At 37.9% G+C, this 22,533-nt stretch overlaps 1 protein-coding gene across 1 annotated transcript in view; it reads right to left on the bottom strand.

The window, feature by feature from the left end:
- USH2A (usherin) overlaps nt 1-22,533 on the bottom strand; it is a 791,707-nt gene that overhangs the window by 608,817 nt on the left and 160,357 nt on the right. The window contains exons 13-14 of the mRNA XM_065876328.1: nt 11,404-11,587; nt 1,953-2,116 (exon numbers count right to left, since the gene is read on the bottom strand). Coding sequence (XP_065732400.1) covers nt 1,953-2,116; nt 11,404-11,587 — 348 coding nt within the window. The remainder of the gene's footprint in view (nt 1-1,952; nt 2,117-11,403; nt 11,588-22,533) is intronic.

Below are 22,533 nucleotides of genomic sequence, written 5' to 3'. Positions count from 1 at the left end.
GTGTAGTCAGACTGGTGAAAGACAAACTCTTGAAAGCAGTAAGAGAAAAAACAACTCATAACACAGTTGAAGGGAAATACAATTAAAGGTTTACAGAAACAAAGGAGGCCAGAAGATAGTAGAATGACATATTTGACGTCCCCAAAAGAAAAAAGAATAGTTGGTACCAAGAACTCTATATCTAGAAAAATTACTCATCAAAAGTAAAAGTTAGGGGCTTCCTGGTGGCGCAGTGGTTGAGAGTCCACCTGCCGATGCAGGGGACACGGGTTCGTGCCCCGGTCCGGGAAGATCCCACGTGCCACGGAGTGGCTGGGCCTGTGAGCCATGGCTGCTGAGCCTACGCGTCCGGAGCCTGTGCTCCGCAACAGGAGAGGCCACAACAGTGAGAGGCCCGCGTACCGCAAAAAAAAAAAAAAAGTAAACATCTACCACTACTAAGAAATGTAGGCCAGGTTTCCAGTGACAAGACCATCCACTTTTGCCTGAGGTGTAATTCCTAGACTGTGTCTCAGGTGCAAGAACAGGTAGCAAAAAATGGAGCAGAAGCCAATATTTTCATCCAGCATTAGTGGCAGAACCTATCAAAAAATCTCTAAGATTCCATATGTGGTATGTAAATCTGTCACAATTCTATTATAAACAATGATCCACAACTGACATCCAAAGAAATACGCTGGAATTTCCACTGCACACAGATCAATCAACTACATAGCTAACCAGTGAACAAAAAATATTAATTAAATGTTCAATGAATCCAGATTGGTGTTTAGACTGCATTTATACACAAAGGCAATTGTGACAGTCCTTTCCCAAGAGTAGCGTAAGTACCTACAATTTTACCTTTCCTAAAATCCACAGAGAGACCAGTGAAACACGGGATACTGAAGATAAAACACACAGGTACAAAAGCTGAATATGTCTTGTTAATCGTTAGCTACATCTTGCTTTCCACTACTTCCAAAACTAGCACAGTTGCTGTGGACCCCAATATTTTATTACTTCTCTCTCTTCCTTAAATAGAGATAGCACTGCTCCAGGCATGCTTACTTATGATGATGTGTCCAGACTTGTGGCATTTCCTAACATTGTGACTCATGACAATCTCAGGACACCTCAAGGAGGAAACGTATTGTACAATATATTATAGAGGGCTCCTTACCACATGTTCTTAGCAGGCATTTCTTGGGAATTCTGGAAAAGGTAAGGATAGATGATCTTGAAGTAGATACAAAGAAATCATCAATATGCCATGAAATTGTAGGGCTGCAGGTGACCTTGAAGTCACTTCAAGGCCCTCGAGAATAGTGTTGAGAAGTCAAAAGACACTATGATGTAACCTTTGGCTTCCAAGAGTTAAAAATGTGAGAGGTGTTGAAAAAACTAATGCAACTTAAAGTAGAAAGACAGGAATATCAAATACAGGAGTAATATGTGGTGATAAATCATGATAATAACTGCTACAATATCAATAAACAACTAATAGTAGCATACTGTCCATATAATGGTGGGGGCGGGGTGGAAGGACATAAATCCCACAATAATCTTCCATTTGCTATAGAAATTACCTGGAAATGTTCTTATGTGGTGAGGCGACCACGCACTTTGGCTTAACCAATGTTGTCCTAAATTTTACACTGACAAGTCCCACATTCTGGGAAAACCCTTAGTCTGGGGTAAACCAGGACTTTGGTCACCTTGTTAGTGATACCACTGCAACAAACGATTGTAAATTTCCCACTACTAAGGTAATCGTATAACCAGGTTCAATGATCCAATCAAGGGAAAGAACCCAAATTTCATTTAGTGTAATTTTTTTTCCATTTCTCACTTAAATTCTCCACATTGTACCTAAGTCTTTCTGATGAGTTCTCGGTGGAGAGAGAAATTAAGGAGACAGTGCCCTGTATGATGTTGCCTCCTATACCAGTATTGGGCCAGAGGTCACTTACTTTTGCTGCAGCCCAATGGATTGTTGATATCCAAATGGCTTGCACTGGGAACACAAGTATCACACTTTGAGCCAGTGACAAATCGTTTACAGAAACACTGGCCAGTGACTGAGTGACAGGTTTCATTCAAGGCTCCTGAGAGATGACAACTGCATGGCTGACATCTGAAAAGACAAATAAACCATCAAAGAGAATAACGTTTCGATTAGTAATTCACAGTATAAGTTACATCTATCAATAACACTGTGGAATAAAATAGTCTGTTTTAGCCAGTGTATTGAAAAGGATTGCTGAGCTAAAAAACACAAAATACAACAAAACAGAAAAAACACCTTTATCAAAATGCCACTCACTATAAAATCTCTATGAAGCCATCTCTTTGTACACGAATTAATGCCAAGAAAGTGTTATATTGCTTTTTTATATGCCATGATGCATCTTATGGTTTATTTTCCATACACTAGTTGCTCAATTAAGAACACTGTAAACTTTCCATCCTCACAGAAGCAGTTCTCCTGACAGCTAAAAATTAAGATGAGATACCCATAAAATTATCTCTTCAAGTATCTTTTAAGTTGTGAAATACAAAACTGGGTACGATAATTATTGCTCCCCCTAAAAATCTTGTAATCCTATAGTTTTATAAAGAGTAAAAATTATATAGCTCTCTAAAGACTACATTTTGCTAAGGAAACAGTTTGAGGAAGATACGCTCAAATACTGTTGATGCTTTAACATATGTTATGTTTCACTTTTTATTTTATGCACTAAACTTATTCACCCAAAATAATTAAAGAATAGAGCATTATTCTGATCTGTGAAAAGATACTGTTGATATAAATATAATGAAAGAACTTCATTTTGACTTAGATTTCCTGAACCCAAAGTTGATCGTAAAAAATCACTGTTTTGGCATTGTGCCATGGTAGAAACTAAAACCTGTTTTCTCAGAGTGAATTATTCAAACACTCACTCCATGTCAATGTCACAGATTAGGATAAGCAATTTGGGCACCGTGAAGCCTCAGAGAAGCAAAATAGCACACGTAAGAAGACTACCACCTTTAAACAGAGACTTTCCATAGGGTACATTTAAAACAAAAGTATGGCTTCCCCTATATTTTCTAATAAAGATGCTGGGTGGATAGAGTTACTTCATCTCACTGCAACTTTTATGGTGTGATCTCCTGGGTAATCATTCAAGACCCTTTAAAAAGCTGATAAAAGCTGAGGCTACTAAATAGGCTGCAAATTTGTTTTATGGACTAATATCACCTTGGGAATAAATAAAGTACAGTTTGTCCTGAAACCCACTATACTGTAGTTTGCCCTTTTTATGTCATGATAAAAGGACACGTTTCCCTCCAAACAGCTATACTGTATCCTTTATGTATAGACACTGCAGCAGAACTCCATCTCAAATAGATATTTGGTTTAGGTGTTTTTTTTTTTTTTTTTTTTTTTTTTTTTTTTTTTTTTTTGCAGTACGCGGGCCTCTCACTGTTGTGGCCTCTCCCATTGCGGAGCACAGGCTCCGTATGCGCAGGCTCAGCGGCCATGGCTCACGGGCCCAGCCGCTCCGCGGCATGTGGGATCTTCCCGGACCGGGGCACGAACCCTTGTCCCCTGCATCGGCAGGCGGACTCTCAAACACTGCGCCACCAGGGAAGCCCGGTTTAGGTGTTTAAGGATTAGATCCGAAGAAAATTATGCATGGAAATTAAAATGGAATTACAGAAGCAACAAAATATTTAATTTGCTCCTAACTTCATTATATGCTATCACTTAGAGTATATTGTTTGTCGGCTTTTAATGTAATATTGGTAAGCAGAAGCAATAAGAGACAAGCTTCTCTCAATGCATATATATATCACTGCACCACTCATGAATAAGTGTGTGTCAAGTATTTCAGCTTTTATTACCATTCACTCATGAGACAATCACATCTATTTTACATACAGTACATTTAGAGTAATAGTTTCCAGTGTATAACATAATTCCTTTCCTTGATGGAGATCTATTTTCTTCACGCTAACTGCTACATGCTTAACTCCAAGTCAGCTCTGTCAATATACATGGGATATTAAGTTCCAAATCCAAACGGAATAAACCAGTTCTTAGGAAAGCATGCAGTGTTTTGAGTAACTAAATGTGACTCTTCCTGATTTCATAGTCTTTTTATCCCAGCCATTGTTATATGCAACTTCTCTGACTTCTTATAATGGCTTAACTTTAGTAAGAGAGATTTTTACCTGGGTGAAGTTCATAGGCGACTTTTCTGAATATCATAGTTTGTTTCTAGCCTAAAGGACGCTGGGGATAATTCTGTAATTAAGGTTTAAGTAAAATGATTCCTGTAAATTTCTCAGCCATTCAAATATAATTTTAAACATTTCCAAGACTCTTTAGCAGATAAGCTACAAGTTTGATGTCATTTTATTTTATAAGTTATCCTTCCTCAAGAGCATCTCCTAAATGCAATACATTTCACATTTATTAAAACAAAATTATACATAATGAAGGAAAAGACATTTTAAGCTTAGAAAGAGAAACACCAAACTAAGATGAATTGTGATATTGATTTTGTGAGGATAAATGGTTTTTGTAATATTAATATAGAGAAACCTTTGTTACACTGACTCTCCTGGTACAGCTAGGGCTTCTCCCGCAATCTGTTTAAAATCTTCATTTTTCATCCTTATGGGAATACCTCACTTGCTAAATGGATTTCATAAAGAGTAATCTGTCAAGATTTATATAGATAAACAATTTGTGATGTTTATTGACCAGTTCATTATGGTTACCATTACAGTTCTGTTTGGGCCCTTACATAACTTAGTGTTTACTGGATAGAATGGGAAAGAAGGTAATTAGCTTCTGTCTCTTAAATCACAAATCTCATATATTTTCCTTTCCAGAGAGCTTCTTCCAGTTGTGCAAACAGTAAGAGAAAGAGTCATCCTACTTATTACTATTGTGGAAACATCACTATGAATGAAGGGAATGAGTTTCAATAGTGCATCTCATCGTCAGAAACTTCATCATGTGAGGAAGAGCTACCACAATAGGAGGCCCACGGATACGGTCCAGGATATAGGTAACCTTACTGACGTTTCTCTTTGGACACCTCTCTTCTGTCTGGAGCCTCAACTCATAGGTAACATCAAATTGAGTTAAAGATATTGACCAACATAGGTAACATTCACTGAGGGCTAATTATGTCCCAGGACTGGACTAGGCACTGAGCACATAAAGATGAACAAGACAGAATTGTCCCTGTCTTCAAGAGCCCTCAGTCTAGTGAGAAATGAAAAAATGGAAAGAGCATTAATAAAGATGTGTACAGACTCTTTGGATACAAAGAAAAGGACCAACTACCTACTCTGGTGGAAAAGGATCGGGGCAGGGAAAGGAGTAGTAAGTAAGAAGGAATCCTGGAAGAGGATGTTTGGGCTGCATATTAAAAGATGAATAGGAGGGCTTCCCTGGTGGCGCAGTGGTTGAGAGTCCGCCTGCCGATGCAGGGGTGGCTAGCTGATGAGAGGCATGTTGCCCTTTAACCCCATCACCCTAGATAAGAACTAGCTAACAAAGAGTCATAGAGGAGAATGAATCTGTGAGGAACATTCCCCAACATTCCACTGTGATACCACCAACGGACAAGAAAGTTATCTGCTTCCCTTTGAAGTCATTGATCTGGTTCTCAGAAAAAGAGACCAATTGAGATCCCTCGGAAATATGCATGTGAAAAGACTGCCAGACCAAATCTTTAACTTAGTGGTGAAATGGAGAACTTGTGCAGTAAAACCGAAAGTAATCTGGTCACAGAAGAATTTTACTTTATGTTTTAGAAGTCTGAGCCTTTCGATTCCCTGGCCAGCCTAGATCCCAATTCCCTGCTATCTGAGGGAAATCATAGTTCACTGTATGTCAGCTGGTCAGTAGAAGATACACAGTGATACTTCTCGCTCCTTAAGGCTAAAAAAAGACAAAATACCACTGATGAATGTAAAGAAAAGAAGTCATTATGGAAAAAATCTTTAGGGGATTGTGAGGTTTGGATGGTATGTGAGAAAATGGTGGTGCCCCAGATGAACTGGAACCGTCTTGTGGGCTGTGAGAAAGAGGACTCGTAGTTACAGGTCAACTTGCGGACAGTGCTAGGGAGTGCACTGTGTCAAATATGGGTCTCAACTACCCACTGAGACAAACTGAATGTGGCCCATTTCTGTCTCACTGTTTTTGGTTTAGACAAATATGATATATTTTTACTCATTTTTTTTGCTTTATTGATTTTTTCAGTGGGCAGACTTTTTTTTGCTTCATTGTTTTCAATACTGATTAAATCACATTTGCCTTATGTGTCCAAGGTAAATGGAGTGGTTTTTGCCCTTGGATCAGCTTTTTAAAAACACATGCCCTTTTTTGTGATAGGGAGCTTTTGAAGAATGGACAACTTGGATGAAAACAGGCAAATGATTTTCCAGCTTGATACTGTTGTGTTTGGGGCATTTTTTGTCACTGTTGCTGTAGTTTAGGGTCAGGCCCTATTTTATGTTATTTATTTTGCCCTTGGGAGTATTGAAGAAAAGTATATAAAATAAGCCAAGAGAAAAATATAGCAAACACAGCTGTGCACAATAAAAGAGAAGATGGAGCAGGGTAAGGGATGTGTGTGAACTTCACGGAGGGGTTAAATAAAATCCCCTGAATAGATAAATGGAGAAAGCAGATGAGAAAATCAATTTATTTTCAAAATCAATGAAGAGATACAATGATACTTGTATCTTCTCCTTGCTTAAAAATAAAATACTTATAATCTTTGTAGAATTCTAGAAATTAATGAAATAAATTTATACTTATAAGTACCTACAAGGTACATTCAAATGCTCTTAGATGATTCAAGGTACAGTCAAATGATTTTAGATGATTTTCTTTCTTTTTTAAAAATTTTAACATCTGGGCACAGTTATTTTCCTAACTGCATGTCTGTATACATTTAGACTATGAGTGGATTTTTTCCTTCAGAAAACAAAAATTCCTTATACTAGATGGAATCCCATATGTTGTAGCCATCTTTGTACACATCTTCAAAATAGTCAGTGTTAGTATATATCCACAAGAACAACCAGAAGTCAACAAACAGATTTCAATATCATTCAGGAAAGGAATGGAAAACATAAAAAGAATAAAATCCATTTTTATCTCTTTTCAGTGATGAGCAAAAGTATACATTCAAGCAGTTCTCATTGTCACATTTTGAAACATCTTTCTCTATGACCTTCTGTGCTAGAGGATTTCTTCTCTATCATCGATGTTAAAGTGAAATGCGACAGTAGAATTCATCAGTGGAATAGAAGGGTCAACTCTAGACAAGGGCATTCCAGATGACTGATTTAACAAGGGACAAATCCTGCTGATTTCTTTGGGTCTTTGTGGTTAAGGGAGGCTTTATTTGTTTCAGAGAAGCTGCATTACACATGGTGGCTCTTGCTTTCAATAGCTCTTTCCAGCAGCAGCGTATGCTAATATCAAGAGCCAACCCTGCCCAATCTGAGAGCATCCTGAGTCGCACGTGGGTGGTGCAGACTTGAATAGTTATTTTAAGATTTATATCCCTTTCACTAAGATGATGACGGCATGAGACTTTTATTTTTTTAATTTTTGGCAGAGGTGAGGAAAGTAATGCAAATGAGAATTTTTTCTGTGTTGGTTATATTAAGAATGGGATGCATGAGAGGCATGCAGATTTAAAACTCAGAGACACAACTAGCCATAGGCCTAGAGCCCATGATGGAGATCTGAAGATGTGACAATATATTTGAAAGTCATTTACAGGCATGTAGAGGTTGAAATCACAGACGTTGATATGTAAGTTGAAGGGCCAGATTAAAGAGGACTAATCATCAAAAGAAATAGAAAACAAATCAGAGAAGCAGAATCTTGGGAGTCAAAGGAAAAGATGATTTTAAGAAAAGTGCAAACAGTAAAATAATTAGCACACTGGAAAACCATTAGTCATAAAAAGCAATCATAAATTAATTTTACTTTCATCTTTCACTGATCCTTTAAATATATCATATGGGGCTAATTCCCCTGTCTGCCACCTGGATATAAAGTGAGTCAACTGTATGGCGTTTCTGGTCTTTCTTAGGTAACAGAAAGTCCTACAGCTATTTTAAGTTGCAAAGCATGGGTTCAACAAGAAGAACCAAACTGGAGGCATCAGATTTCCTGGTTTTAAAATATATTACAAAGCTATTGTAATCAAAACGGTATGGTACTGGCATTAAAAACAGACACACAGACGAATGGAACAGAATAGAGAGCCCAGAAACAAATCCATGCATATCAGTCAACTGATCTTCAAAAAGGGTATCAGGAACACACAATGAGGAAAGGATGGTCTCTTCAATAAATGGTGCTGGCAAAACTAAATATTCACATGCAGAAGAATGAAATTGGACCCTAAATCATCATATACAAAAATCAACTCAAAATGGATTAAAAACTTAAAGTTAATATCAGAGTCTAAAACTACTAGAAGAAAACATAGGGAAAAAGCTTCTTGACATTGGTCTGGGCAATGATTTTGTGGTTATGACACCAAAGCTCAGGCAGAAAAGCAAAAAGAGATGAACTAAAAAGCTTTTGCACAGCAAAGGAAGTAACCAACAGAGTGAAAAAAGACAACCTACAGAATGGGAGAAAATATTTGCAAACCATCTATCTGATAAGGGGTTAATATCCAAAATATATAAGAAACTCATACAACTCAATAGCAAAAAAACCTCCTAATTTAAAAAAATGAGCAAAGGATATTTATAGACATTTCTCCAAAGAAGACATGCAAATGGCCAACAGGTACATTAAAAGGTGCTCAACATCATTAATCATCAGGGAAATGCAAATCAAACCACAATGAGATATCACCTCACACCTGTTACAATGGCTATTATCAAAAAGCTAGGTGTTGGTGAGGATGTGGAGAAAAGGGAAGCCCTGTACACTACTGGTGGGAATGTAAGTTGGTACAGTCACTATGGAAAACAGTATGAAAGTTCCTTAAGAAACTAAAAATAGGACTATCATATGATTCCAGCAATCCCACTTCTGGCTATATATCCAAAGGAAATAAAATCAGGATCATGAAGAGATATCTGCACCCCTATGTTCACTACAGCATTATTCACAATAGCCAAGATAGGGAAAAAACATAAATGCCCGTAAATGGATAAAGAAAATATGACGTGTGTGTGTGTGTGTGTGTGTGTGTGTGTGTGTGTGTGTACTTCCTTACTTGACTCAATATAATTATCAGTCACCTAATATGTAAAGATATACAATTGTATTTATATGACACTTGTCATAAGTCTTTTGGCTTTGAACTCGCACTTGTTCTGGATTTTTTATGCTATAGAAGCTACTAGCTTTTCAAACTTGGCTCTATCTCCTAGACTACAGCCTGCACTCATCCCTTTTATTTTACTGAGTTCTGCTTTCCTAATTTTAACCTTGGCACCTTCTAATAATGTATTTGTTGTTGTGGTGGTGGTGGTGGTGGTGATGATGATGATGTATTTTATACCTACTTTTCTGGCTCTTCCTATTTATTCCTCATCAATTTAGGTTAACATTTCAAGCCAGCTTTTAACCCAGGGAGTCTGATTCCCACGTTAGCCAGCCCAACGGCAGGGTGATAGGTGATAGAACACTATCTGTAAGCAATTCCTGGTCCTGGATTAGATTGGGGTGGGTAGATAAATGAGGGAGAAACAGAATGGGGTGAAGGTCAGCCTGAGTTTACAAACACTGAAGGGTACGGGAAGCCATGTAATGAAGGGAATCAGGTTTCACTTAAAGAAAGTTAAGTGAAAAAGCCAAGACAATTAGACAGCTTTTGGTCATTAAGTAGGGGTTTTGGTGACAACACTGGCAAGAATAACAAGGGAGCTCAGTAGAGGGGAAATGGGTAAGCGACTGCTGGCACAAAATGTCATAGATAGGCATGAGTATTCCAAGGACAGCTGAGTGGGGAAGATATTTTTCTCTTGGTAATTAAGTGTTGTCAGAAAGACTATGGAAAAGACAGGAAATCTAAAGACAGAGGCTGTCAGTAGTGAAACAAACCAACCCCAGAGTTCCAACTGGGAAATTTGTGAGATGGTCTTTCAACAAAAAGTATGTAGAGGGGGTGGTAGGTGCAATAACTGGCCCTGATTTTACTATCAAGATCCTGGTAATACTTTTTATTTAACATCTACTGTGCCATGTGTTTTCTATACTCATTCAGAGTAATTTCATATTTGTACAGAAGAGTAGTAATGCTCTCAGACTAACCGAGATGATAGTCCAATGGTAACAGAAGTGGAGCAGCATGGATTTGAAATATACGATATGTAATAAGAACATAAAGTTGTTTTGATAAATATTTTAAATATTATATTAAAGTTTTTAATCAAATTGAATTTTAGTAGAAAGCCAAATGAACTAGCTTGATTTCTTTTTCAATAATTTACCCCGTCACACTGTCCACACTCTAATCAAGCTGTTAATGAAGAGTGTAACAGCCAAAAGGCAGGCAGCAGGGTGATGATGAGTTGAAAAAATCATCTCAAACCCTTGAGCACTTAGCCTTTATATTTATAAACACACACAGACACATATTGAGAAACAGATTTGGTTGGTGTGTGCAGACACAACACTAGTTTCTTGGGGATAGGAACGTCAAAGAATTCATGGATACAGTCCCAATCCTAGACAGATTTATTACCTGACCAGACCAAGAAAACACACATGGAACTGGCATTCCAGCACACCTTCAAAAGTACAGCAATGAACACATCTGCATGAAAGCAAATGCCCACAGATACACAGGAAGTAAGAAGTAGAACATTAAAGACAGTGTAACTTTGAAAAGTGGTTAATTTACTTTCAGAAGGTACTTTACACACTGGGAAAAAAAAATCTTATCACTGAATTCAAAGATATGTTTCTCACCTGCCAGTCTTTAAACCTAAATTAGAAAGGCAAAAGGAACATAAATGAATGCAGTAATAAATTCAGGGGCCATGTAGAACAAAGTATATACACACATATGATACCTATCTTAGCCTGTGTATGTGCTTGTGTATTTGCTTTTATGGATATTTCTTTACCTGTCTTTCTCCACAACCAAAATTTGATATTCCCAGGTCCTAATACTGGACACATTTATCAATGTACAGCAACCCATACATTGGAACTCTAGGAGATATGCAAAGATTACTATTATGTTTAATAAATGCAGACATCAATGCATAAAAGAATATATCCACAGACTAAGGGGGACAGAAAATATTCCTTTTTACAGAAGATACTGCCAAAAAATCACTGTTAGTAAAAAAAAAAAAAAATAATTACAAATATAATTTAGTAAAAACATTTAATTATTAATTCTTATAAACACTTACCTTCCAGCTAGAGGATCAAATCCAAAGTAAAGGTCTTTACAATGGTCACAACTTTGCCCGGCAATGGAATCATCTTGGCAAACACACTGACCAGTCCAGCTATTACAGATGTGATTAACTGCACCAGTCTTGTGGCATGAACATGGCAGGCAGCCAGTGGCATTGCCTGGAGAAATATAAAAACCTGGAAATGAAGCAATGAAAAGTTTTTATTATACTTTCTACCCAGTCTTTTCTTTAAAAAATAACATTTTGATCACATTGAAAAACAGAACGCTCTAACACGGCACTATCTAAGTCCCTGTACAAACGTGGCTGTAGCCGTTCTTTATCAGTATGTCAATTATGGCCAAAGAAAAGCTGAGTTGTAACTGGGTGTCTTCCTGGCACCTACGATTCAGTGTATGCAAAACCTATTTCATGATCTTTCCACTAAAGACTGGTCCCTCCTCTAATCATCTCTGTTTCAGCAAATAGCACCACCATCTATTGCTTCAGTTGCTTCAGCTGGAACTCTGAGACATCTTTGGTAGGATAGCCTAAAATACAGGATGCCCAGTTAAATTTGAATTTCTGCTAATCAATGATTATTTTAGTAAAAGTATGTCCCATGTGATATTTGCTTGTATTAAAAAATTCAAATTTAATTGAGCATCCTATATTTTGCTAAAACTGGCAACTCCTGAGTCCTTCACTTCCCTGTGCCCCTACATATAGCAAATTACCAAGTCGTATGAATACTGCCTTCTAAGAATTTTAAATCTTCTACTCTCCATCCCCACTGCCACCTCCCTGGTTAAAGTCACTACCAAGTTTTCTATAGTTAACACTATGTACCAGAGGCTATGATAAAAGCTTTATATTCACTGTCTCATTTAGTTCTCACTGTTAGCAATGTTAATAATTCAGGCATTATTATGTCCATTACATAAATTAGGCAACTGAAGGTTAGGAAGGTTAACAAACTTTCCTAAAATGATAGAGTTGACAAATAGCAGATTCAAACCCAGGCATCTCAACCACAGAGGCTGTCTCACCTCCTAGCGTCCCTCTTGTCCTCCTCCAACCTATTCTTCATAGTGTAGCTGGAACCATCTTTTTTAGAGTGTATATTGAACACCTCATTGCTCTGTTTAAAATTACTTCATAACTTCCTATTCCCTTTAGGAAAAAAATAAATCCTAGCACAGCTTCCAACCATCCAGTAAGGTCCTGCCTATCTCCCTAGCTTCATTTTACAGCTCATCCCATCTGCCCCAGTCATACTTCATTCTGTTCTTGATGCCTAAATGCTTTTCCTGGGCAGTTCTGTCTGCTGAAATGGTTTGGACCCACCTTTCCTGCTTAGCTCACTCTATGCGTATCAGGTCTTGTGACTCTTCCTCCAGTAACCTATTCTGGGCTAGTTCAGGTATGCCTGTTAGTTTCACAGCATTCTATTTCCTATAGAGTGCTGAGGAAAGTTACAATTAATCTCAGTTCCACCAGACTGTAACCACCCTGAAGGCAGGAACCTCATCTGATTAATTCATCACTGTCTACCCAGCATCCAATACAGTGCTTGCCACAAAGGAGGCACTCGAACACTGGAATTCACAAAACTGCACCAAATTATCAGGTAGGCGTTGATCCCAACAAGTACTATATTAAAAAAAAAAGACAGAAACAGAATTTAGATTAATTATAAAATCTGTATTTTTTCTTATAGAAAAAGAAGGGAAATAAAATATGATTCAAAAATATCTTCCAGTTACTTAAAATTTCTTGGACCCAGAAGGTGGAAATCAACAGTTATAAAATTAGAAATGCATTGGACATTTGGATGATGAAGTAGGCATATGAGGGAGAAATGGTTCTGGGTGTGGTGTGATACGTGTTTGTGCATGTACATGTATACACACATATATACGCATATTCACATATATACACACACAAGCGTGTGTACAATGTTACAAGGAATTTTATTGAAACAATGAATGAAGCTCTGGCGAACGAAAATAAGTTGTATAGTTGTCAGGATCACTAACTTACATTTATAAAATATCAGTGATATGAAAGAGAGAAAAAGCGTGAGCACCAAGGGAAGCACCATGTGGTATCTCTTCTTTAGGGGAAAAACCAGAAGTAACTGGAACACTGTAAAATTCATTTGAGGCTCTAGTTGAGAACAAGCCATTCTTTTACAGCTATCAACAATTAATTTGTTATTCTTCTCCTAGGCCCTGCATATTCTCTCTTAAAAAGTTTCAGGAGGAGTAAAATGAAAAGAAAGAAGCTCAAAATCTGTGCCATTCAATTGGAGAGAAATAAGACTATCATTTTTGATAATAATTTGCAACGAGATTCTGCCCTTTGCTTCTTTGCATTCACCAACAGCGATTTGCTTTATACGTGTTGCCAGAAATAGAGTATGGCCCTGACAGTTATTACATAGTTTCCTATCTGACTCACCATGTGATCAAAATCACAAACGTAGAAGGCTTCTATTTTAGACTCAAGACCATTGTGGCTGGGATTCTATGTATTTTCCCTTGTGTGAAGGTACCTAGGTCCTTAAGGTTCATGATGATGGCATCATTCATGTACTAACAGCTCTCCAATTTGGATAAATTCCCCATTAGCACAGATACTTAGAAGTAGAATTAATTTGGACTTTTTGCAATAGGTTCAAGCCACAGAGAAATCTAGAACAGCTAGGAAGGATTTTTACCAAAAAAAAAAATGATTTGTTAGGTGAATCTGTAAAGACCAGGAGTGTAGATTTTGGTGCAGAAGATTGGGTTGCCCAAGTTTGGGAGACTAAAGAAGGGCACAGAAAAATCAGAGGTATCAGCAGAGGAGAACAAGAAAGGTAGTAAAGCAGCCAGGGAGGCTGCAGCCTGGAGGTTAGGGCTTCAGGGAAAAGACTACATCGGAATTTGTCTTAGGATTAATTCCCCTCCTCCTCTCAGCAGCACGATTATAAAGGTTAATCCCACCAGTATTTCAGCTGTCCTATTTTTAAGCAGTTCTGATCAGGATGACTCAGGTACTTTCCTGCTCAACGATTACTTCCTGCCTTACTTGAATGTGCCAATTCTAGACCATTACCTCTCCTTTTATGACTCCTAACTACAGAAATAGTTCTGTAGTTAGAACTTCCCTCCCACTTAAACTTCAGCTCCTGAGTGTAGCTTAAAGATAACTGACCTTAATTTTTTTTTTTTTTTAAACAATAGATTTCTGATCTCCCTCCATTAGGTCCACTTCATCTTCCCCAAGTACGTGTCTGCATCATTTTAACTGGTCTTTTGGAGATTTCTTTCCATGGGTGATTTTGTACCACAGTTTAAAGCACGGTCATCAGGACAAAGGTATTACCTTCCATTATGCAGGGCTGAGAGCTCACACCCCAAATCAGCCCACTAAAGTTTCTTCTTTTCTCCAGTTTTCTTTCTAACTCCAGTCCCAGACCAGACAAGTCTCATGTGGGAAACAATGTGTTATACGGCTAACGCAAAAAGTCACCCGTATCATAAAAGAGTATTGCTTTATCCAGGAGAAGGCTTACAGCATCCTTAGAGTTCAAAGTTATTAGCCAGGCAGCTGGTATCCTCTCCTATAGTGGCTATTTGCACAGCAGAGTACCTGCCCTGGGCATAAAAGAAGAGCCCATTTCCTAGCAATGTCCCTCCTGAGGACCGTGAACAACTAGGCTTTGCTAGGGTCTGGAAATGGGAGCGAGAAAACAAGTTTAACCTCTAGGCCTTATTCAGAAAAGGAGGGCAGAGCTGAGGCTAAGCACTGATTATGAGCCATTTAGAAGAAACAATTCTCATCTTCAACCAGAGAATGGACACCACGTTAAGAGAAAAGTCTAGGGAGGAATTTGTGGCTCACCTACCCCAGGCAACAAAAGACTATTTGAGAAATGGTTTTGCAGGTCAATCTTTTCAAAATGAAGTGTAGGAGATGATGCTAATTTTCAAATTAAAATAACAATTTTCCTCCATTTGATGGTTTTGTATAAAAATCATGCTAAAATTATTATTCATAGATTTGACCAAATGTTAACAAATGCTAAATAAATATGATTATTCATCTCAAGCTATCATTTCTCTTTAAACATTTGAAAAACTCGTTTTCGACTAGTTTAGATGTATTTTAAATGCCCTCCTCCTCCTATTGCTTCTTCCTGGACTGCTTCCCGTTTGAATACCTTGCCGAATCTTATTTGTTTTTAAAACCCAGCTCAGGAAACACTACTAAGTTCTTTATGTCTCCCAGCCTTCAAGAAGTAATCAGTCCCTTCATTTTACTACTTCTCTATCTTGTGCATTTCTAATACTGCACTTATTACAAGTATGTTGTATTTGCACGAGTCAGTTTCCCCTACTAAACTGTAATGCCTTAATATATTTCTGGTTGTATATCTTACAGCAGCACAGGCTCTGGTGTATAGTAATTTATTCAATAGACGTTAACTGAAAAAAATGGATATATGAAGGAAATGGATAGATGGCTGAAAGGATGGATGAGTAGACGGATGGGAGGATATCTGTTACTCTTTACAATGATCAGATGATATCTCTAATACTGAAAAGAAAATGGTAAACATAAATCTGTGAGTCATGAGAGTGGTTAGAAGAGGTAGGGTATCAGGGAGGATTAGTAGGAAATGTATATGGATAAGCACGATAAATTCAAAATGTAATCCTTGCCAGATCAACGGATGGAACAGGGCTTCAGAAAGAAAATATCACTCCAAAAATATGTCTCCAGCTCGTAGAATGAAGGATAGAATAAGATGCTTATATGAGGGAAATTATCCTATCGGACTTTCTGTTTTATAAAAAACCTGGTTTTCCTATTGGAGTATCCGTGAGGAGCCTTCATAAGTATATTCTCTAAGAATCAAATCCAGTAACAGCAATGAATATAAAGAAGCACCGCTCTGATTATGTCTTAGAGATTACGGTGTGCAGATACACATGTACACGCATAATCCACGGCACAACTTTTCCTTTGCTCTCACTTTTCTCAGCCTCGATACTTTTCAGACGCATGCTCTAAAGTCTCTGTCCTATGCCGCGGCAAACACCTCAAACGCTCCTCTAACTTTGTCCGTGGAGCAAGCCCACGTCTAGACCTCTCGGTCGGCTCTCCATTACTTGAGCACTGTAGCCGCTCACAGCTCTGTTCATTTTTATTTTGTAACTATTATTCAGATTCAGCACAACAAATGAAATATCCCAGGACCTGAAGCAGTAGCGAGAAACATGGGTTGAGATGAGTTTGAGCATCGGGGGGAGGTTACAGACACTTGGAAGAGTCTCTATTTCAACCCACCCTCAAATATTTGTTAAGTGAATGTTTATAACAAATAAAGAGTTATTCAGAATAAGAGTTTCACTCTTTCAGAGTGCAGATTCTGGGGTCAGATGGACTTGGATGTGTAAATGGCCCTTCTACTTAATGAGACTGCATTTCCCCGAAGGAAATAATACTGGTCCTTCCATCATAGAAATAGTGTGTATATTAAATGGAATTTTTTTAGATAAAACACTATTCCAGGGTCTGGCATACAGTATACACTTGGTAAATAGTATCTATTATCATCATTGTCATTTTTACTAGGCAGTTTTCAACAAAGTGGGATTTTCCTAAAATTTAGGTAATGACCTGTCAATATCCTTTTTTTTTCTTTTTTTTCCCCCAGATGTGAGTAGGATTGTGATCCGTATTTCCTATGACAAGATTCTTTCCTGGTGGTTTATTAAGGAAAAGGCTCTTACTCTGTGGTCCTTCTGTGAAAAATATGCTAATCTGGAAAAGCCGTTTCACCGAACACTGGGGCATGTGTCATAATCGGATCTCAATTTTGATGCACTGATTTTTAATGGAGTATCGGCCATCTAATTCCAATTCCATTGGCAGGGTCTTGCATGCAATGCTGGTTGATGAGCTCATTTCTCGACAAATACGATACACTTCTTAATGAAACAAGATACTTTATTTTCTAATGGTCTGCATGAGTTACAAAAGCAAACCCAAAGTAAATACCAGAGGGAAGCATGAGGAATTGTCCTATTAGCGCGAAATGTGTCATGTGAAGCTGTTTTCATTATAAATTAGCCTTTATTTTATTCCAAAGCTGCAGGATCCTCAATAAACCCTCTCTGCCTCTAGTTCTCAAGGACAAGGGTGGGTCACTGGCTGGGGACACCTTGACACCTTTCTCCACCCGGCGCCTGATTAAGTGCCTCCTGCCAAATGTTATGAGGTCATCCAGTCCTGAAAAAACGAACCGGGAAAACATCTTCAGTGCTCTACTTATGAGTGTAGGTATGTGTCCATCCATATATGTACACACACTCCAAATAATTTTAAATTAAAGCATTTTTAAAATACTTAATGGAGGTTAAGCAGCATTCTTAACCTCTTTTCGAGTTATTGAATGGCGTATTAAAACCAAGGTGGCTCTAATGTACCTTCTAATGTGCACTGCCGCTTTAACAAATTGCCTATAAATTTTTGTTGAATTAAGCCTATTCCTTGTACATTCCTAGTAAGGTTAAGTTAATAATACATGAGGTTTCATTATATGCACCTTCCTTAATAATGCTTTTTACGAAAGTAGGACAAGAGTCCATGTGTACTAGTCTAGGATGGTCGGTGATATTTACAATCACGGATGAAAAAGGCAGGCTGGAGTCCTTCGGCTCCTTCGTTCACCACCACTATCCGTACCGCTCCCTCCGCGGCTCGATGCTCGCACACATCGGTGTGGTGTTCCCCCCTGTAGGATATAACCTAGTTCTCTCAGATGTGTTTAAAGAAGTAGAAAGAAAGCTTCCAATTGCAGCAGTGCATTTTAATGTGCCCATTGCCATGCTGGCTACCATGAAGCATCCGTTTATAATAAAGATACTTCAGGATCAAGGTTTCTTTTTTTCCATCTAAGTTTCAAGGGCAGAGACGATAAAACCCAGAAAACAAAATTCAAAGTAGTTTCTGAAGCTAGAACAATGCAGAACAGGAAAAAAAAGAAGAAAAAAAAAAAAGAGGTCCACAAACACACTTTGACTTTTCCATAGGCTATGCATATGTGTACAGAATACCTTGTGCTGTCCAAAAAATGCATCAGGTCCTTAGGCCACTAGTGTCTTTCCTCCCTTGCAAGGTAGAATGCCATATCCTCCCTATGTGTAGCTAAGGAGACACTCACAGGCTTGCACTATGCCCATGCCTAAAAAGAGGAGAAGGGCATTGAGATATTCTTCAGTGTAAGTCATTCACTAGTTCAGGAAATATATATGGACCCCCCACTATGGTGATGTGCTCCATGTCCTGGTATAGAGCACTGAACAACCTGAGAAAAGCAATGAGACTTGTAGGCTGGAGAGGAACAACCTATGTCTGGAAATGAAGTCATGGAGGTCATGGGCATTATAGATCATGGGGGCCATTAGAGTCCATCAACTTTGCTGTTTCCTTACAATGATGGAGAGCCAGTGCAGGGTATGGTGGTATGATCTGACCGAAGTCTGAACACATCACTTTGCCTGCATGTTGGAGAAGGATAAAGAGGAGAAACAGGGAGTTCACGCAGCTATTGGGAAAGTCCAGGAGAAACGTGACCACGGCTTGGACCAAGATGGGTAAGTGAGGCGGGTGAGAAGTGGTCAAATCCTGGATATATGTGAAACCAACAAGATTGATTTTGATAGAAGACACAAGAATTATGGGAAAACTCAATTTTGACTGCAAGGATTTGATCTGAAAAGATTAAACCCAGAAAATACTAGGGTAACATTTTCAGTTAAGCTTGGTTGATTGGACAATTTTTCCCTTCTAAGTCTAAAATATTAAATAAAAGGGAAAAAAAAGAACAGAAGAGGAAATTGTCACTCAGGACAAATGTCTACAAGTAAAAGCCAAGCACTTGCAGGGGGACAGGCCAACCATAAGCTAATTGACGCAGGTTTTCATAACTCTGGGAAAAAAGTGAAACCGAAAGCTTCAGAGATTTCTGAAGGCAGGTGTGACTTTCCCCAAACAGAAGGTTTTCCCTCTCACACTTTGGGAAAAGAAAATGAGTTTTCTCTTTAGAAATTATGCCAGAGGGGGTCTGTACTCAACAGGTACAGGGATGAAGTGCTACAGTGAACAGGGGGATTATATGAAAGGGTACCTGTGATGGTTAATTTTGTGGGTCAACTTGGCTAGATTTGTTGTCCAATTGTTCAGTCAAACACTGGTCTAGATGTTGCTATGAAGGTGTTTTATAGATTTTCCCAAAACATAAGAACATTAATCTACAGACAAAATGCCCCACTGAATTACCAGCGAAAGTATTTATCAAAAAAGCATCTCATCATGAAATTTTCTGAAATGAAGGATATAGAAATGGTAAAGCTTCTGGAATGTAAAAAAAATGAAAGAAACAAGAATCTAGTTGGTACTGCTAGAAGATAATGGTGAAATAAATTTATTGAGTGAAAAGGATTCTATATAATGGTACAATTTCAAACAGCTATGAGTATGGAATAAAGATAATTTCAGGTGTTCAAAATTCTAAAAAAAAAAAAAATCACTTTCCTCCCTGTACTCCTTTTCAGAAGCTACTGGAGCATTTGCTCTACCAAATACACAAATAAATCAAGAAAAAAGAACACATAGGACTCAGGAAACAGGGGATCCACCACAGGAGATGTGAAGGAAATCTTCAGTAAAGCTGCAAAGGTAAGACCTAGGATACAGCATGCGACAGAACTATAGATCAACAGGCTTAAATCAGAACAGGAGGGTCAGGAGTTCAGATCCTCCCATGGACTAGTATATTCAGTGGAAAAAAAAAATACATATATATATGTATGTATGTATGTATATACACACAGACATCTCCTATTGGTTCTTTTTCTCTGGAGAACCCTACCTAATACAGATGTCTCTGTTAAAACTCCTGATTATTTCTCATTTCAATTAAACAAACCACTTACTGACTGCATGCAATATACAAGGAATTACATCAATATTGTGGCTATGTAAGCTGCATAATATAATCCTTACTGTCAAGATATCAAAACTCAAAGGAAATAAGACAACTGCACTAGTAAATAAAATACACGGTAACTTTAAATATGATAATTACTTTCATTAACAGTGATGGTCCCCATTCTATATCTTCCTTAAAAGAGAGGACAGTTTGCCATACACCTTTGGAGAGGAGTTTTGTGTCATCTGTACTTAGGCAAATAGCTACTGAGAAATTATCCTCCTAAAAAAACAACACTCTACCACATAAATCCCCAAGCGAAAGGGGTCAGGAGACCATGAGAATTGAGTACGATTTTTCCAATAATTTTTAAATTTTTATTTCTATCAAAATTTACACGCAGATAGTTTTTAAAATCAAATAGAACTTAAAGACTCAGAATGTAAAGTGGCAGCCTGCAGCTTCGTCCTTCTCCCAGGAACTTCCCTGCCTAGAGCAATCACCTTCAACTCCTATAGATGTTTCTTCTGGCTTTCATTTCTCGATTTCTGAATAACATGCATGTATTGTTACATCTCAATGCTTAAAATTCAGACTACTGTCTTTCTACTATAGAAAATGAATATTTAGCTCTTTCTACCTCCTCCTCAATAATCCCCTTAGTTGGTTAAATCACTTTTCAGAGATTATCTTATTACGACTACATAAATCTATTTCACAGTTATACCCTATAATATGCTTGATTATATTTCCTTTCTTGAAAAATCTGCCTCTGCTTAGTTTTCTAGGAATCTCTTAGATATTTCTAGGAATCAAAACTCTCCAATAGAACCCTATCCAAGCAACATATCAGTTTCTTTTTTCCACCCCTGGTCCTCCTGTTCTGATTTGAGCCCACTGGTCTCTAGTTCCGTGGCATAGCTATATTCTTGGTCAGAATGAAACACTCAATAAATTTTAACCATGGATAACGACTCAAAAGCATATAACATTTGCTCTATTAATTTTTGCTGGTTTATTTACAAAGTAGGTTATATACATCATGGTTATTTGTGCAGGAAACTGACTACTTACTTTCCAAAATTAGAGATATTAATAAATAGAGAAAAAAGTCATCTTAGGATATAAAAAATAGTAATTGATTGCAAATTTGGAAGGATAAATCTGAAGCTGAAAGAACGCAGTACGTTGCAGCTGTCAACACTCAATGATCTTCCTGTTTTCTGGGATACTTACCACCTTGCTCCTACCTGAAGGAGTGGTCCCTAGAAGCCATGCTTATGTTATGTGATCCTGACACCACTGGCCACAGTGAATTGGCTCAGACACGGCCACCCCGACAAAACTGAGTCAATTAGAATCTCACTCTTGGAATTGTAACCAAGAAGCAGCTAATGTCTCTCTGTATAGCTGCAACTAGAGCTGTAAGCAAACTCAGGAGACAGGGGTGGCTATATAACCACGCAGAGAGGAAGAGAGAAGCAGAGTGCCCTTCTGCAGAAAGAGACGGAGGGTGGGAATCAATGAATGAATATATACCAGTGAGAGTTTTCTAGTTCCTGAGTCCCGACTGTGTTGCTCCATATAAGGTTTTATGGGACATTCACTGATAATATAGCCTCCATTTATGTTGAAGCTAGTTCAAATTTTTTTCTGATATTTTATCTCAAAGAGAATTAACCGTTCATCATTTCTTTTCTGTCTCTTTGGATTTACTTGTCACACTGACCAATGCCAAGGGAGAGGTTTGGTTCAATTCTACTAAGCTGACTTCCTTGTTATGCAAAACAAGACTTTAGTCCTACCCTTCCCTGGCAGGCAAATCACCCTTTCGAATTTGCATCACCCTCGTTTTCACAGGTTCAGATAACTCAGAGCTGATATTGCTAGACAGGACAACAATTAGTACAGCTGTTAAACAACCGATATTTATATTTATCATAACATCACGATGAATGTATTATAAAGGAAGTATATTGCTTTAGTTAAATCATATAAAGTCAAGGAGAAAGTGATGGATAGGGTCCATCTTTCTTCCAACTGGGAAACCTGGAAAGATGGGTACAGTAGGACTAAACAGTAGCCTATTTTATTAATTTAATGGCATTTAAAAATTATTTTAGATGTTTCTATTTGATGCCAGAACATATAGC

Source organism: Phocoena phocoena, chromosome 1, assembly GCF_963924675.1.
Source record: "Phocoena phocoena chromosome 1, mPhoPho1.1, whole genome shotgun sequence".
Classification (NCBI taxonomy): domain Eukaryota; kingdom Metazoa; phylum Chordata; class Mammalia; order Artiodactyla; family Phocoenidae; genus Phocoena; species Phocoena phocoena.
This window is presented reverse-complemented; position numbering and strand designations above follow the sequence as displayed.